Source organism: Myotis daubentonii, chromosome 16 (assembly GCF_963259705.1).
Source record: "Myotis daubentonii chromosome 16, mMyoDau2.1, whole genome shotgun sequence".
In the NCBI taxonomy this organism is placed as follows: domain Eukaryota; kingdom Metazoa; phylum Chordata; class Mammalia; order Chiroptera; family Vespertilionidae; genus Myotis; species Myotis daubentonii.
In genome coordinates, this window is record NC_081855.1 from 54785559 (window position 1) to 54801278 (window position 15720).

General features: G+C 64.8%; 2 protein-coding genes across 2 annotated transcripts in view; both read right to left on the minus strand.

Moving 5' to 3' along the window:
• Window positions 1–535: 535 nt before the first annotated feature.
• Window positions 536–5458, minus strand: FOXJ1 (forkhead box J1). The gene is made up of 3 exons (XM_059671308.1): window positions 5140–5458; window positions 3965–4629; window positions 536–2282 (listed from the first exon to the last, which is right to left on the minus strand). The coding sequence occupies exons 2-3, from the start codon at window positions 4460–4462 to the stop codon at window positions 1515–1517; spliced, it is 1266 nt and encodes a 421-aa protein (XP_059527291.1). The 5' UTR covers window positions 4463–4629; window positions 5140–5458; the 3' UTR covers window positions 536–1514.
• Window positions 5459–6432: 974 nt separating this feature from the next.
• RNF157 (ring finger protein 157) overlaps window positions 6433–15720 on the minus strand; it is a 62883-nt gene continuing 53595 nt past the window's right edge. Inside the window, exons 17-19 of the mRNA XM_059671329.1 lie at window positions 15478–15526; window positions 13585–13695; window positions 6433–8982 (exon numbers count right to left, since the gene is read on the minus strand). Of these exons, the coding sequence (XP_059527312.1) occupies window positions 8861–8982; window positions 13585–13695; window positions 15478–15526 (282 nt within the window). The 3' untranslated portion in view covers window positions 6433–8860. The remainder of the gene's footprint in view (window positions 8983–13584; window positions 13696–15477; window positions 15527–15720) is intronic.

Consider the following 15720-nt stretch of genomic DNA (forward strand, 5'->3'; position numbering starts at 1 on the left):
TACAAGCTTCCCCGTGGCCGCCTCCTGCTCCAGCCTGCACTGGGCCTGGGAGGGAAGGCACGGGCTGGGTGGGAGTGGGGCCCTGGGACGGGGCCCTCTGACCTCACACCCTGGAGGGGACCGAGGGAGGGAGGTGCTGGAGACTGGCCCAGGCCAGGGGGGGTACATTCAGGCCGGCAAGCCCAGGCAGGCCCTCACGGCGGGACGCTCAGCGAGCCCTGGGCAGGCGCGGCCTTTGTGAGTCCCCAGGGCGGGAGGGGGCGGTGCCTCCTTTTCACGCACTCCTGGGGGCTGTGGGTGTGCTTATCCCCATTGTGCAGATGGGGGCACTGAGGCCCGGGCTGCAGGGGAGCCCTCGGGCTGCCTCTCCCCTTTCTCCCTGGGACAGTCATCAGGGGGCATGTTTCAGTGACCCCCAAACTCCCTCCCAGCCCTTCCCCTGCAGCACTGACGGGAAACCCCCCTCCACACGGTGCCCTTGACTTTTCCCAAAGAAAGCTGCATAAAGGTCCATTTGCAGATTTAAAAAATTTTTATTTTCAAAAAAAAAATTTATTGTAAATAACTTTCCATGAAAAAGGTTAAATTGCCCCGTGGGGCAGGAGGCTGGATTTGGGATGCAGCCTGGGGCGCTGGCGGGGGGGGGGGTGAGACACTCCCTCCCACAAGTGCAGGGGGGGCACGGGCGACCCCCACCCCTTCCTGGCCCCAGTGGTTCTAGCAAGCTGGGCATCCCTCCCGGTTAAACCTCAGCTATAGTGACACTCACTACGTTAGTCTGTCTTCCCCTCCCCCCTGCAGCTTGGCTACCCCTGCCCCCAACTCCCCAGAACCCCAACTCCTCACTACTGTCAGCCTCCAGTCGGGCTCAAAAATTAGGGGTTTCCCACCTCGCCCCTGCCCCCTGTGGAGATGGGCCAGGAGAAGACTGCCTGCCCCTTGGGCGCCCGGACCTCACCTCTCTCCTCTCCGCCCTCCCAGCTCCGCTGCCTACTGCCCGCTGGTCCTGGGAGGCTTTGCCCAGAGAGGCCTCGGGGGGTTAATTTGCAGCCACCTAATTAGCATTTGCTGTACCTGGGAATCTTCTCTGGATAGAGACCTGGCGGGGGAGAGGGGGAGGATGGAGGAAGGAGAACCTTTTGAAGCCAAAGTGCCCAGGTGGGCCCTGTCCTCTGGCTCCCCGGCCCAGCCCGCCAGGGCCCCTCAGGCCGCAGCGCTCACGGCGCAGGGCTATTAGCTGGTCCCTGGGGCAGGGCAGCTGAGGGTCAATGAAACACTGTGTGTATGGGGCCGGGAGGGGAGGCAGCGAGTCACTGGTCCTGAGCCCCAGTTCTCAGCCTCCGGGGCTGGAATCCGAGGGCAGCCCAGGCTGGGGGATGTGTGGCCCCGTGGTGCCAGCTCGGGAGGCGTGGCCCAGCCCCTGTCTGGGCAGTGGGGTTCCATGGGCCTGTGTTGGGGGGCAGTCTGGGCCCTGACTTGGGTGCTGTCCGCAGGTGGGGGCGGGGCCCGGCCTCTTACAAGAAGGCGCCCACACTGGCCCAGTCTTGCAGGTCGGCAGCGAGGGTGGCGTCCCCGGCCTCGAAGAGGGGCTCGGGGGGCAGGCAGCCGCTGCCACTCTCGTCCCACGGGTGCTGCAGGAAGGACGTGGCCAGGAAGGTCTCGTCGAAGTCCAGGCTGTCGGCAGCCTGCTCCACCGAGGGCCCCCACGTCGCCGGGCAGTCGATGTGGTGGCCGTGGACAGTGAGGTCCACGTCCCCGTGCGAGGCGGGGCTCAGCGGGGGGCTCAGCTCCAGGGCCTCCAGCGCGCCCAGCTCCCCCCCCAGGGCGCCGGAGTGGAAGACCGCCTCCCAGTCAAAGTTGCCTTTGAGGGGCTCCAGCTCGCCCTGCTCCTCCGGGGTCAGCAGCAGGGCGCTGGGGGGCCGGGGCGCCTTGGCCACCCGCTTGGGCAGCGGCTGTTTGCGCTTGTGCCCGAGCCTGCCCTCGCCCGCACCCCAGCCCACCTCCCCGGTGGCCTCCTCGAACTCCCGCAGCAGCTGCTGGGCCTCGGTGTTCACGGCCAGGGGCCCGGCCCAGGGCGCGGCGCTGGGCTTCTGCTCGGCCTGGCGGGCGAAGGCCGGGTGGATGTGGACGGGGGTCAGCCGCCGCTTCTTGAAGGCCCCGCTCAGCAGGCGCTCGGCGTACTGGGGGTCGATGCGCCAGAAGCCGCCCTTGCCCGGCTCGTCCTTCTCGCGCGGCACTTTGATGAAGCACTTGTTCAGGGACAGGTTGTGGCGGATGGAATTCTGGGCACAGGACAGAGGAGGGAGGAGGACGCTGAGCGGGGAGGACGGGTCCGTGGCTGCCTGTGCTCCCTCCCGCCTTTCTCCTGCCCTCTTCCCTCGGAGGGGGAGGGGGAGGCGGCTCTGGGACACCAGCCACAGGGCCCCCGGAGCCAGGAGTGCCATCGGGGGCTTTTATTCCCTGTTGCCGGGATATCTGCCGGCTCAGTCATCCGAGCCCGAGCCACAGGGTGGTTTCAGTGCCACCCTGTCCTGCCCGCCCCCCCTCACCCCACCACTTGCAGCCTCTGGCCAAACGCCTGAGCTCCCCCAGGGCCTGGCCGGCCCTCTCTGTTTGTGGAGTGAGAGGGTTGGGGTGGGCGGCACGGGGTGACCTGAGGTGTGAGGGAGGGGGTGTGTGTCCACACGCCTGCGTGCACAGGAGTGTGTGTCGGGATGAGGTGTGGTAGGAGCCGATGGCGTTCCTTTGTTGAGCCAGCCGCTGGCCAGGGCCTTGCCCCCCACGCCCCTCCTCCCACCAGGCTGTTTGGCCTCAGTTGATTATTACCCAGCAAAGAGCATAGCACTAATTCCTGGCCCACTTCCTGCGGTCGGGGCTTCGCAGCCTTGGGGGGGGGGGTGGAGCGGGGGTCTCTGCCTTCTCACCACGGCTGCCGAGGGCCTCGCCCCAGCCAGGGCCCAAGCAAGTGAAGAGTCGCGGGGACTGTGATGTGCGGCCTGCTGCTGGGGGTGCCCCAGGGGAGAGTCTGGGTGTCCTCGGGGCCTCTGTCCCCAACCAGGCCCTGATCCCTCACTCTCAGGGCAATGCCTGCCCCGCCTCAGATCACCATCCTGCCACATTCGTTCCTAGTTGCGTCGTCTTATCCAAACCGGGATGGGGACAGGGGTCGGGGGCCTGGACAGCAGGGCGGACGGGTGGGTAGTGCCCCTTGGCAAGGCTGGGTGTTTACGTGGCGGCCTGGCCCTGGGCTGCTCTGCGCCAGGTTCCGGAGACTTGGAGCCTGAAGCCCGAGCTGGAGGCAGAGCCCCTGTGGGAAGCACCTGGCTCAGGTAATTGTCTCCCCAGGGAGCCTGACTGAGAGGAGGGGGAGGAGTGGAGACAGGAAACTGGGGAGCGGCTGGAGTGGGGGCTGGGGCAGCCGCTGTAGGAAGGCCCCATACCCGCTCTCAGACACAGCTGCCTTCACACCCCACAGCACTCGACCCCCTGCCCCCCAAGCCAACTGCAGCCAGGCAGGAGGCAGAGCGTGGGCCGATGCTCCAGCTTCCACTTCTGAGCCAGGTCCTGAAAACTGTCCCTGGGCGGGGCAGTGTCTAGGAATTCTAGGACTTGGGACAAAAATGTGTCCCTCGTCCATCACCACCTTCCCCCAGGGGGCTGTGTCCATGGCAAAGTCTGGCCCTGGTCTTTGGGCTGAGCCTCTTGGATGGGTGACAAGTGTTTGCCCTTTGAACTCAGCATCCTCACCCCTAAAGCCCTCTGAACAGCCTCCCTCTCTTAAGTCAAATGAGAGGCATTTCCAAGCACTGGGCTCCCCCAGGGCCTCCCTCCAGGGCTTTCCTCCCGTGGGGCCCTGGCTACTTGACCCGGATCTGAGTGAAGAGAGTGAGTCCCTGCAAGAATGGAGGAGGAGGGGGCACGGGAGGAGGCTGGGAAGGAGCCGCGCAACCCACACCTCCCCTACCTGCCAGGTGGGATCAGCGTGCCGGAAGTAGCAGAAGTTGTCTGTGATCCACTTGTAGATGGCGGACAGGGTGATCTTGGTGGCCTTGCTGGCCTGCATGGCCATGCAGATGAGCGTGGCGTACGAGTAGGGCGGCTTCACGCTCGGGTTGGTGGTGTAGTCCACGTCGTCGGGGGGCGGAGCCTGTAGCCCCGAGGGCGAGCTCCCGGACGTGCACGAGGATGTGGGCTTGCCCGGCGTGTGCGGCTGCCCCAGGCAGGCGGGGTCCGCCGCCAGGGGGGACCCCGGCGCCGCCGAGCCCGGCACCTGATGGTAGCCGTGGGGGTCGGTGCCCCCCGGGGGCAGGGTGGGCGCCTTGGCGTTGAGAATGGAGAACTCCTGCAGCCACTGCAGGCTGGTCAGGCTGTCATCCAGGGCGTCCGGCTCCTCCAGGCCGCCCTCCGGCCCCGCCTCCTCCGCCGCCCCTGCGCCCGAGAGGCGCAGCCAGCTCTCCGCCATGTCTGCGGGGACGCTCCGAAGGGGCGGTCAGCACCCACGGCTGAGCCCCGGTGGCCCGCCGCGCTCTCCGGCCCGCTGACTCCCGCGGCTCCAGTTACACCGCCTCCCGGACGCGCGCTTCCATCCCGCGACCTGGGGGTCGCCTCCTCCGAATGCGAACGTGGGGCCTGCGGGGACCGCGGTGGGAGCTGAGCCTTTTCCCACCCCCGGGGGCGGGGGCGTGGGGGGGGGGATTCCTCTAAAGTCGTCCCGCAGCTGCGAGGGTGTGTTAGGGCTGAGGTCTGGGAAACAGGACCGACCCCCGCAGGGGCCGCCTCGCTTCATTTCCTCTTCGAGGTGGAAGAGGTTATTAGCCAAGTGAAGGGAGAGGGTAGGAGCATTCCAGTCGGTCCCGTTCTCCCCGAGAGCGCGAAGTCAGACACCCCCACCCCAACACAGGGGAAGGGGCGAGGGAGCCCGCGAGGGCAGGACGACAGGGCGGAGGCCCGGGAAAGTCGTCTGATCTTTGAAAAGGGATATTCGGATGGGAGATCAGGGGAAGGAAGGCATCGGGGCGGAAAGTCAGGTACCCCAACGCCGCAGAGGTCAGTTTCCAGGCCCACCACTTGCTGCGGGGACGCACGGGAGAGCGCGCTGCCGCCCACCTTCCGCGGCCCGCAGACCTCTCAGTCCCTTACCTGGCTCAGAGCGCAGCCCGGGCTAAAGGAAGGTTCTGGAAGAAGTTACCACCACCCCCGCGGCTCTCTGCCCTCAGCTTGAGGGCCCCGCCAGCACCCCTCGTCGTCCCCCCAGCCTGAAGGCGCCTCTCTGAACGCCCGCGGCCCGGGACCCGCATTAAGTAGCCGCTCCAAAGGCTTCTCCTGCTGCCATGGCGACGCCCCGCCCCCATAAACAGCTTTCGCTGCTGCCATTGGTCAGCACGTCTCCAAGGTGACCGCGGGCTCTTGCCACTCTATCCGGCGGTAACTCTTGGAACTCCCTCCTTTTGCCTCCCTCTCCCGCGCCACCCAGCCCCCTACCCGCCCGCGGCCCGCGCCTCGCATTCCCGCCCGAGGGGCGCGCGCAAGTTTCGGAGAAGCGCGCGGCTCGGCGCTCCTGCCGACTCGGGCACCCAGGGGAGCCGTTCCCCCCAGGACCCGCACTCCCGCCCTGCCCCCTCCTGTCCCGGCCGCACCGAGGCGTCTACGGCCCCGGGGACGCAGCCCGGGGCGCGGGGCAATGCCCAGAGCGGGCTCCGACTCGGGAACCGTGGGCTGGGGTCCCAGGGCCTCTCCTCCGGGCTGCGAGTGGCACTTCCTCGCGTTCCGCGGCCTGTCCCTCTCTGCCGATCCCGTGTCGGCTCTGGTGCCCGCGGGCAGGTGTGACTCTCCGATGCCACCTGCCGCCCAGGTCCGCAGCCATGGCCCGCCCGGATCGCAGACGCACCAAGGCGGGTAGGGTCATCCCTCCCGTTCCCGGTAAGCGGCTGCCTCCCCACCCCTGACATTCCAGAGGCTTCTGCGGAAGTCCTCCCTCCTTCCCAGATACCTGAGGAAGCAGACCCAGCGGGTACAACTCAGAGAAGCCACGGACTTCCCAAGTTCTCCCAGCCGGGCCATTTAACCCAACAATTCCACCCCCTTTAAGTGACAGGGACTGTGGCCCTCCCTCCCCGCCCCGCCTCCCTCCGCCTCCCTCCTGTCACCAGCCTCCCTGCTCTTCAATTATGGAGGAGCTGCAGTGTTGGGAGTTCTCGGGTTTAAGGGCAAGGGTGGGGCTGAGGGCTCCTGGCTCAGGCCTCTGCCCAGGCGCTGGAGGGCTGGGGAGGGAAGCCAGTGCCCAGGGGATGGCACATCCACTCCCCCCCAGGGGCATGGCCTCCCCTGCCCCTTGCCCTCGCCTCCCCTCCACACTCTCCCGTGTTAGGGGTAAAGGGGGCGGGAGAGTCAGACAGGAACTCTCACCAATAACCAGCGGCAGCAGCGCTCTCCTTCCTTGTAAACAGTTTTATTCCGTTTTAAGAATCATGCAGCAGCCCATGAACACCGCATCCCGACGTCCCCACTGTCGCGTACCCATGAGCGTAACTCCAGGGATGAGGGGTACACGGATGGCACAACCGTACAGACACCCCTGCACACAGCCGGGGTGCAGACCCTAAAGCAAGGTGAGCAGCGAGGGGGCCAGGGTCAGGCGGACAGGACCCTAGCTCTCTCCGGGTGAGATGGCTTCAAGTGTGTGGGTCTGTGCCCAAGAGGTGCCCGGCGTGGGTGTGAACTCCGGTGGGATGGAAAAAGGCTCTGCCAGGAGGCCTGGATCACACCACCTGGAGGCCGTGGGGAGCTCAGACCCGTGGTAGGAAGGAGCGACCGGCCTCCAGTTAGCCTATGCCCGTCCATTCTCTCGGGGGCAGCGGCCTTGTCCCCTCTCAGGCTGAGGACTAGCCTCTGTGGGGATATCTCTGCTTGCCAACATCTGAATGAGAACAAGCGGGGGGGGGGGGGGGGGGAGGCAGAGGACAGGAAGTGACGGAAAAACAAGGACTGAGGGGCCATCCTGTAGCCCAGAGGTCTTGGGTAGGGAACCAGGGCTTAGAAGAACCTTTCTGAGCCTCTCTCCCCCTGGGAGAGGACACAGACCCCCCAGAAAGGGTGACGGTGATGGCTTCCTCTTAGCGTTCCTGGCCCCTGTGGCTGCTGTTGACCTGCGGCTCCTTCATCTCAGGTAACACCACACCGTGAAGGCAGTGCCGGGAGGGCAGGTGGGTCTGTGCACCTCTACCCGAGGCTGAGGGAAGCCCCCTTCCCTGGCGTTTCTGGGGCTCAAACTTGGAGGAACTCAGGGAGTGGGGTTATTGCTCAGATCTCAATAGGAAAGGGGCTGGGGCTGGAAGAATGCCGGGGGGAGGGCGGGGGAGGACACGGAGTGGGGCCTGAGCCAGTGGAGTCCACGGCAGGATTCCAGAGAGGGCGGACGTGGGAACTCCATCCAGAAGCTTCCATTCCGGCTTGGCTCACGTGGCACCTGTCAGAACAGCAGGCTCCCCGACCAGGCAGAGCGTGAGCCACAGTCACTGGGCGGTGGGGGGGGTGGGGTGGGGGTGGGGGGGGCTGCTCACCCGGCCGTGCAAAAGGCCGCCGGAAGGGTGCCGAGCGAGGGCTCGGGGCTCCCTGGGAGGCTTGGCAAGGGCCCCGAGAAGCTCTTCCGGGTGACAGCTCCAAATCCTAAGACAAGCCATCGGACGGGCATAGCCTGGGCGCCACGCCTCAGCCTCACACGTTGCTGTTTACAGCTCTGCCTCCCAAGCCCGCGCTGGGCCACCTTTTCCAAAGGCCAACAGACAAAGCGTCTGTCCAAGAGCCGAGGACTCAGCAGAGCCAGCGCCGAGAGGGGGGACCCAGCACTCACGGTCCCGGGCAGCCTTGCTCTCGCCAGCTTTTGGGCTGAGTGGGGGTGGGCACGTGACTGGAACACTCTCTCTAAGTCTCTAATGAGCCTGTGGAAGGCAGTCCCTCCCCACTGCCGGCCCCCAGCTCAGCGCTCCGCAACGCTTCCTTGGGGAGTCCTGGGTACCAGCTGGAGGGTCCCTGGTCCACCCCCCTCTCAGCCTGTCTCTTCAACTATGAACAAACAGGGGTGGAGACGGGGAAACGGGTAAGAATACCACTGGACAGGGCCCGAGTGATGACAGCTCCACGCACAGGACAGAGGTGGTCACAAATGTGTTTTGAAATGTCACCTTAGGGTGGTGTCCCAGGCCTTCCCGGATGCACCTGATCTAAGACCCTCCCGAGGGCGGTCATGTAACTGGGAGGGGAGGGGGCGCGTGTCTCAGGCCCAAGGCCTCCTCTCTAAGCAAGACACTCACATGAGGCTTAGACCAGCTCGCCTGCTGGAAGCAAGAACTGTCTTTTCAACCAACCGCCTGGTGGGCTGGTACCATTTCTCTTGTCCTTGAAGGAAACTCCACATACAGTGCAACATGGCTTTGCCTTCTCACGTGTCTCCCTCAAATCCACCCCGAACTGGAGGTTTCAAATTGGAGTTGCCGTCCCTGACACACAAAAACGCCTGCAATGCAGCCGCTAAGACTCCGAGCCTTCTGGTCTACCCGCCACGGAGAAGAGAGATGCTCGAGACGCCAGCCTGTGGGCCGTGGCTCCCCTGAAGATCAAGATACAGTGGGAACGTTCCAGAGGGTCTCTGAGGAGGAAGGAGGCCTCCAGCCCCTTCGGAGAGGGCCGGGGTCCTGGTGATGGAAGGCTGGGGGCCGGGAGGAGCAGGCTGGCCTCCACGCCCAGCTCCCACGTGGGTGTAAAAGTCTCCACGTGTCCCGCTGAGGATGCCCAGGAGGCCATGGTCCAGTGAGTCCAGGATGGGATGCGGGGACCGGAGGAGGCTCTGGCCTGGGGCGGGCTCTCAGACGGCCAGAGGCCCCCACACGCAGCGCCCGCTCTCGGCATCCTCCAGGCTGCTGGACGACCGGCGCCGACGCCGAGGGTGCCGACGACTGAGCGCGTTGTCATCGGCCTGCCAGGTGCCTGAGGGGAGAGAGGGAGGTCACAGGTCCCTGGGTCTCCAGCAGGGCAGCCGGGAGCTCGGCACGGAGGCTGGCAGGATGCGTGTCACCTGAAACTCTGCGTGTGCGGCCACAGCGCGGGAGAGGGAACGGGGAGTGGGCGCCCCTGCCCCACGGGGCCTCTGAGCCCCATGACAGAGGAACACGCAGGCTGTTTCATGCTTGTGGACTTGCCCTGGGACCCACTTTAGTGCCTTGTTTTGAAGTCAGCCCACGTGCTATGCTGGACGAGAAAGAAACTGGGCCCAGCTGAGCTTTCCTCCGATGGGAAGAAGTGTTTGCACCCCGAGCATCTGCTGGGGGGGGGGGCAGGGCGGGGCAGGAAGTGACTGGCTGCCCAGCAGGGTGCTAGAGGCATGGGGGGGCGCAGTGCCATGGCTTCAGCACCCCGTCCCCACACCTGCCGCTCTTCATCTTTTTGATCTGAGCAGCCGCCGAGGCTTGCTATCCGCCGGTGCCATCCACCTCAGGAGGCACTAGCCGAGAAACTGGGGGTCCCATAGGTGTCACCCCTAAACTCCTCACCCTCCCCTCAGGCCCCTGCGGCTCTTCTCTCTCCTTCGCACTCTGCATCCCACCCACCAATGCCCCTCCGGTCACTCCCCAGGCTGCCGTCCCGCCTGCATGAGCTTGCGGACTGGGTGAGGTCACGGGGAGAGCGCCGAGCGGGGCGCCCACTAGCAGAAGGTGCACAATGGCCAGTGCCCCAGGCTCTGTCCCCGCATGCTCACCTCCCCGCATCTCCCCCTGCCCGCCCGCCCTGCCCACGGCCCGGCTCCATCCGCGCAGGGAGACGCTCGTGGACAGGCAGGGCCAGGCTGCCCACAGCGCAGGAGGAAGACCTAACTCGGGACTCCGAGCAGCGGAGCCCCCACCCGCTCCACAGGCCCTGCCAGACGAGGCCCAGGGGGTCGGAGGGCTCCCCTGCAGCCCGCATGGACGCCCCACTTCTCACGCTGTGCCTGGACCACCTTCTGAGCTGGGCCGACCAACTCTGCAGGGCAGGGCCGAGGTTGGCTGTGCTCATGTTTGAGGGGGGACACTCACAAATGTGGGGGGCCGGCCGCAGGCTAGGCCAGCCAACCACACCCTCTGGCGGCAGAGGCTCTGGGGTTAAGCGGCATCAACTGCTTATTTCCAAGAAACGTGCTGGGCGATAATGCTTTCAGGGCTCTGATAGTCGGGGAGGTGGGCCCCGGGGAAGAGGGGTGAGCAGAAGGGAAACCCTCAGGTGTCTCACACCCAGCCGGAATTGGGGGGCCGCTGGTCCCTGGGGTACCGGCGTCGGGGATGGGGGTCAGCAGCTCCTTCCCTGCGAGGGCGGCACTCTGCGTGCGCAGGGCCAAGAAGGGAAGGCGAGGCCGCCCGTGACGTGGAGCCCCGAGGCGGCACGAGCTGTGTCTTGTACACAGTGGGGTGGGTCGCATACCTAGTCCTCAGGGTCTAGGGGGCAGGACTCCGGAGCTGCGCTGTGCGGTGGGAAAGACCAGAAGCAGATGGTGAACAGGAGCGAAGACACACACGCATGCACAGAACAAAACGGCGCCCGAGACCGCGGGCCCCGCTCCTGCTGAGCTCACACGAGCCCTCGCTGCAGACACGGCCATTCCAGAACCCTCCCCCACCGACACCGCTGCCTTCGGGGCGGCCTCCAGACTCTCCGGCCGGCGTCACTCTCCTGGGGCTACCCATGCGCCTGGGCTGCCCTTTCCCTACAGGGGACGCTGCCTCCGCTCACCCGGTCCAGGGGGCAAGCCCGGCCACAGAAAGGAACCCGGATGCTGGGGAGACTTCGGCCAGAAAACGGGGTTCAGAGGTTTAAACTCTCAGGGGGAGAAAGGTAAAGGCGCTTCCCTTCAATTCCCGTTTGGGGGACCCAGAAATGGGTGAGTGAAGAGACCTCTAGAGGCGGATTTGGGGAGCATGTTCAGGGCACCCCTTTCCTGAGGCATCTGGGGTGTGTGTGTGTGAACTGGCTGTTTCCTCAGTCTCTACCGAGTGCCGCCTTCCCCAGGAGCCTCCTGGTCTGGGTCACCCACTCGCCTCCACAGGCATTTTCAGTTTCGTTAGCTACGCCCACGCTGCCCGATGCGGCCGTTCAAAACTGCAGTGTTTCCAGGACTGAACCCGTCATCTTCGCTCCTTCCCATCATCAACCTCCCAGAGGCTTTCGCTGAACGACCGCTGGCCCCCCGACCTCCGCCACCCGTGTGACAGCCCGTCCGATCCCCTGGACCCGCCACTCCTTCGCTGGTCTCAGAATTCCCAACTGCTCACCCTGCCCCGCCCGCTTCGCTGCCCGCCCTTGGAGAGCAGAGCCTCTCCAACAACCTGGGGGCACCCCTCCGCCCCTGGGCGTCCGGCCCGAGAACCCCGGAGGCTGCTTAGGGGACGAGAGGCTCAGAGGCACAGGTGCCCTGTCGGCGTCACTCTGACGCGTGGTGAGGATGGGGACCTGTGTGGGCCTTGCCACCAGCTGGCTGCGCCTCCTGGCCGAGCACCATGAGCATGGAGGGTGATGGGGACAGGGAGAGTGGGGTGCCCCCGGCTCTGCTTCTCATGGGCCCTCCTCGAGGGGAGCACCCTCTGCTTGGAGAGGGAAACAGAGACCAAGGGAAGCCGCCTGGAGCCCACAGGCCCGAGGAGCCCGGCCGGCCGGCGGGGAGGGACCTGGGGATCTCCATCGTGGGATGAAGTTTGACCTTAAGGCCGAGGCCCCTCCATCCCAGGGGACCTACCAAAGCGGGTACGCCTGCCACGAACCCCGCGGACGCTTCCGGAGGGTTCCCCAGCACTCTGCTCCCCGTATGGTGCTCCCGGGCCGAACCAGGCTCCTGAGAGCCCCGGACCTCTGGCGAGGGGACAACGGACAGGCACCTCAAGCGCTTACACCGAGTCCCTCTCCCAACAGACATCACAGCGCTCGATTCGGTTCGTGTGTCTGGTCTCAGCTGTGACCCCACTTTAATCTCAGGTCCCCATAAGGAACCCCAGGGGTCCTTCCTCCCTTCCTTCCATGTCTCACTTCCCTCCCCGACCCCGAGAGCGGACTGAATGTCAACCAGCAGGCTGGCCGCAGGGTGAGGAAGAGGAGGAAGCAGAGGGAATACGCTCGCATTTCCAGCAGCTTGGTTGGCTCCAACAACTCCCAGCAGCTCCCTCTGCCAACAAGTGAGGGGGGTGGGGGCCCTAAAGGGGAGCAGGAACCTAGGCTCTCTCCCACACACGCACGCACGCCCAGTGAGCGACACACAGCGGAGCGAGGCCAGAGATGCCATCTGCGGCCGGACCAACTGCCCCAGGACCCTTGCACAGAAGCACCCCCTTTTTCTGGAACAGGAATGGATATATCCTCCCAAATAGTTTTTTTTTTCTTGGAAAAATCCTAGTCTATGGAACACGGGCCCTTGCCGGTTAGGGATGGAACCGAAGCGGGAGGCGCTGGGATGCGCGCAGGCCCAGCAAGCAGGGGGGGCGGGCGGCGTAGCCGGGAGGACAATGTTGGCACAGAGCGGACGTGAGCCTCCACACACAGCCTACAGGACACCAGAGAACCGAAAAAGACGCGGAAAACAATGGACAGACAGAAGCGAGGTGGGGATGGGAGGCAGGAAGTGACGTCCAGCCCGGCCTGGGTCAGCCCTCGACCCAGGAGCCCGGGAAAGGCCAGAGGGCGCGCCTCCGAGGCCCCGCTGCCTGCGGCCCGAGCGTGCGGACCGTGTCCTTCCCAGGCCGATGGAGCGTGGCAACCACAGGCGGCCGTGTGGCCCCAAAGCCGTGGCCACTTGGCGGAACGCGTAAAGCACTGGACCACGATGCCAGGGGGCTGCTCTGAGGCTGAAATGTCTCCATTTCAGGGGCCGGCGGAGCGATGACGGAGCACACGTGTGAGGGACAGTGTCTGCTGTAAAACCCGGAGGGCAAGTCTGACCGAGTCCGCGTGGGCAGGCCCGGGCTTTGGAGAAGCGGCTCGGGGAGCCCCCACGTGGGCACAGCGGGTGGAAGAGGGCAGCGCGCGCCGGTTGGTTGGTACCGCGGCTCCTCTGCAGGAAGTCGGCCTGGGTTCCCGGTAGCGTCGTGAGGAGGAGGAAGGGGCCCTGACAGCCCTGATGAAATGGAAGGTTAGGGCTTCAGGGGGCACGGTCACCCTCCAGCCCTGACCTCTCCTCTGGGATCCAGAGCTGACAAGTACAAGGCACCTGGTCCCCCAAAGTTCACGGTCACGGAGCCCCTCGCTCACGGAGAACACGCTGGCTTCACCTTCCTGCCGAGGAGCCACGGTGCCCTTCCATACCGCCTGTGGGGGACACAGGCCAGGCGGCCCGCCAGGGGATCTGTGAGATCGAGATGGAGGGGCCCGTCAGGAAGACGGGGACGATGGGAAGGAGAGGGAGAGCTGCTCCCTCCTCCCGGCCTGACCTTCGCCCTCGGGGCACACACTTCCTTTCAGCAGCAGCTTCTGCAGGAGCCGCAGGGCAGGAGGTGGGCGCCCCGGGGGGCAGAGCAGGGGTGTGAGCAGGGGAGCGACTCCCACCAAGTTCACGTTCAGCAGACTGCCACTCACCGGGTAAGCAGACCTCAGAGCACAGCTTATTGTCCAGTGCTTTCACGCTGGCGATGTCAAAGTCATTGTTATTGTCACACTCCATGCCTAGAAACGCGCACGTCCTCTGGCCTGTAAGGGAGTTAGTTCACGCAGTTAGACGGGCGCGCTGGATGCGTCTCTGCTCTGCTGTCCTGAACGTAAACATCTTAAGGATGGAGACAAACAAACCGAATCGTGTGTTTAAAAAAAAAAAAAAGACAGTAATTAAGTGGGTAAAGAGTGGACAATAAGGAATGTAACTGTGTGGGCACGTTCGCTTCTCAACCTAGCCTGCCCTTTCCCTCACTGGCCCCTTTCCAGCCATTGTTCCGCAGGAGCCGGAGCCTGGGGGAGGGGAGCTCTGCCAGGGGCGGGAGGAGCTGGGGACCTGGCGGAGGAGCTGCCCTACTCCTGCCTGTGCCTGTGGGTGCTGTCGGGTGTGCTTGTGACCACAGGGCTACCAGAACAATCGCAGGTCTCGCAGGTTCCCTAAGTTTGCATGTCAAGTCAGAACCGCCACATGCACCGAGTTAGGATCCATCTTCTTATGGGACTTTATGAAATTTGTTATCTTGAGGACGTTTGAAGGGGACTGGCCAGAAACCTACGGACATGTGAGAGGGGGAGGGTAGGGTTTGTTATTTTTTTCAAGTTCCCTCTTTCTTTTTTATATTTTATTGATTTTTTACAGAGAGGAGGGGAGAGGGATAGAGAGAAACATCGATGAGAGAGAAACATCAATCAGCTGCCTCCTGCATGCCCCCTACTGGGGATGTGCCCGCAACCAAGGTACATGCCCTTGACGGGAATCAAACCTGGGACTCTTGAGTCCGCAGGCCAATGCTCTATCCACTGACCCACACCGGTCAGGGCTAGCTCCTTCTTTCTATTTTATTTTATTTCCTGCTGAAAGGGAAAGGAAGACACATAGACCCATCATGGGGGCTATACAACGTCAGGGGAGAAGCACCTGCGGCCTGAGCTTGTCGGAAGCAGATATTCGGGGGGTTGGGGACAGTCCCAAAGGGAGCCGTGAGCGCTGAGGTCATGGGCCTCGTTGTGCAGAGGGCGGCGGAGGCCCCGCCTGGCGGCCATCCCCTCCTTCAGGGCGACTTGGCCAGGCAGAGTGGCCAAGTCCGCATGCGCACCCTGAACTCCCCAAGCAACGGCCAGCGCTGAAGCAGAAGCGATGAGGGTGGCGTCTGCACCCCGCGGGTCGGGTCTGCTTTGGAGGTGTCCTTCTGCGGAGGCGCCTCAGAGCAGAGGGGAGAGCTGGGTTCCATCCCCTGGGGGGCCAGGCCCAGCCCCACGCCCTCTCCTCACCCCCTTCTCTGCAGGCCACCCCTCCTCTTATCTGCACTAGACACCACAGCGCTCCACGCTCCACCGGAGGGCGTCCTGGAGGCCTGAGAAAACCATTCCGGCAGCTACGGACCCGCCCGCCCTGTGCTGCTGGCTCCTGGGATCCCTGTCCGGCAACGTCAGCCGCCTCCTTCGCTACAGCAAAACCGAGCCCGCAGCCTGAGTCCTTTCTCCCACGCGGAGGAGACAGCATCGCCGCTGCTGCCCTCAGGGCGCTGAGAGCTCTGGGGGACCCGGCTGGGGGCCGGAGCGGGAAGGCAGGCGGTGGGAGCTGCCCGAGAAGCTTCGGAATGTGTTCCACGTAAAGGGGGAGCCGTCCTCTGCTGCACCCCCTCCCGAGCGAGCCGGGCGGGCACTGCGGTCCTTGGACAGCCCATCCCATCAGGAAGGTGACCGTCCCCGGGGCACACGCGGAGGAGTGCCACCCGCTCACGCCAGGGCCCCCTCTGCGCCCGTGAAAGAACACCCGGGGAAGGACAGCTGAGAGGGAGCCAAGAGCAGGTCGATTACCGTCTTCCTGTGTGGGGGACCCATCGTCTTCCTCCATGACGTCATTGCCCTACAACAGAGAAAGGCGCTTGAGGCTTCGGAGCATAGCGGGAGCGCAGTGGGCCGGGAACAGCGCGGGTCGGGGTGCCGTCCACGTCTCCGCCGGCCTCTGCCCACAGGGCTCCCCAATGCAGACCCGAAAGACAGCCGATTCCAGGACAATGGGCCCGAACTGTGCCGTGTAAGGGCCAACTGCACACTCAC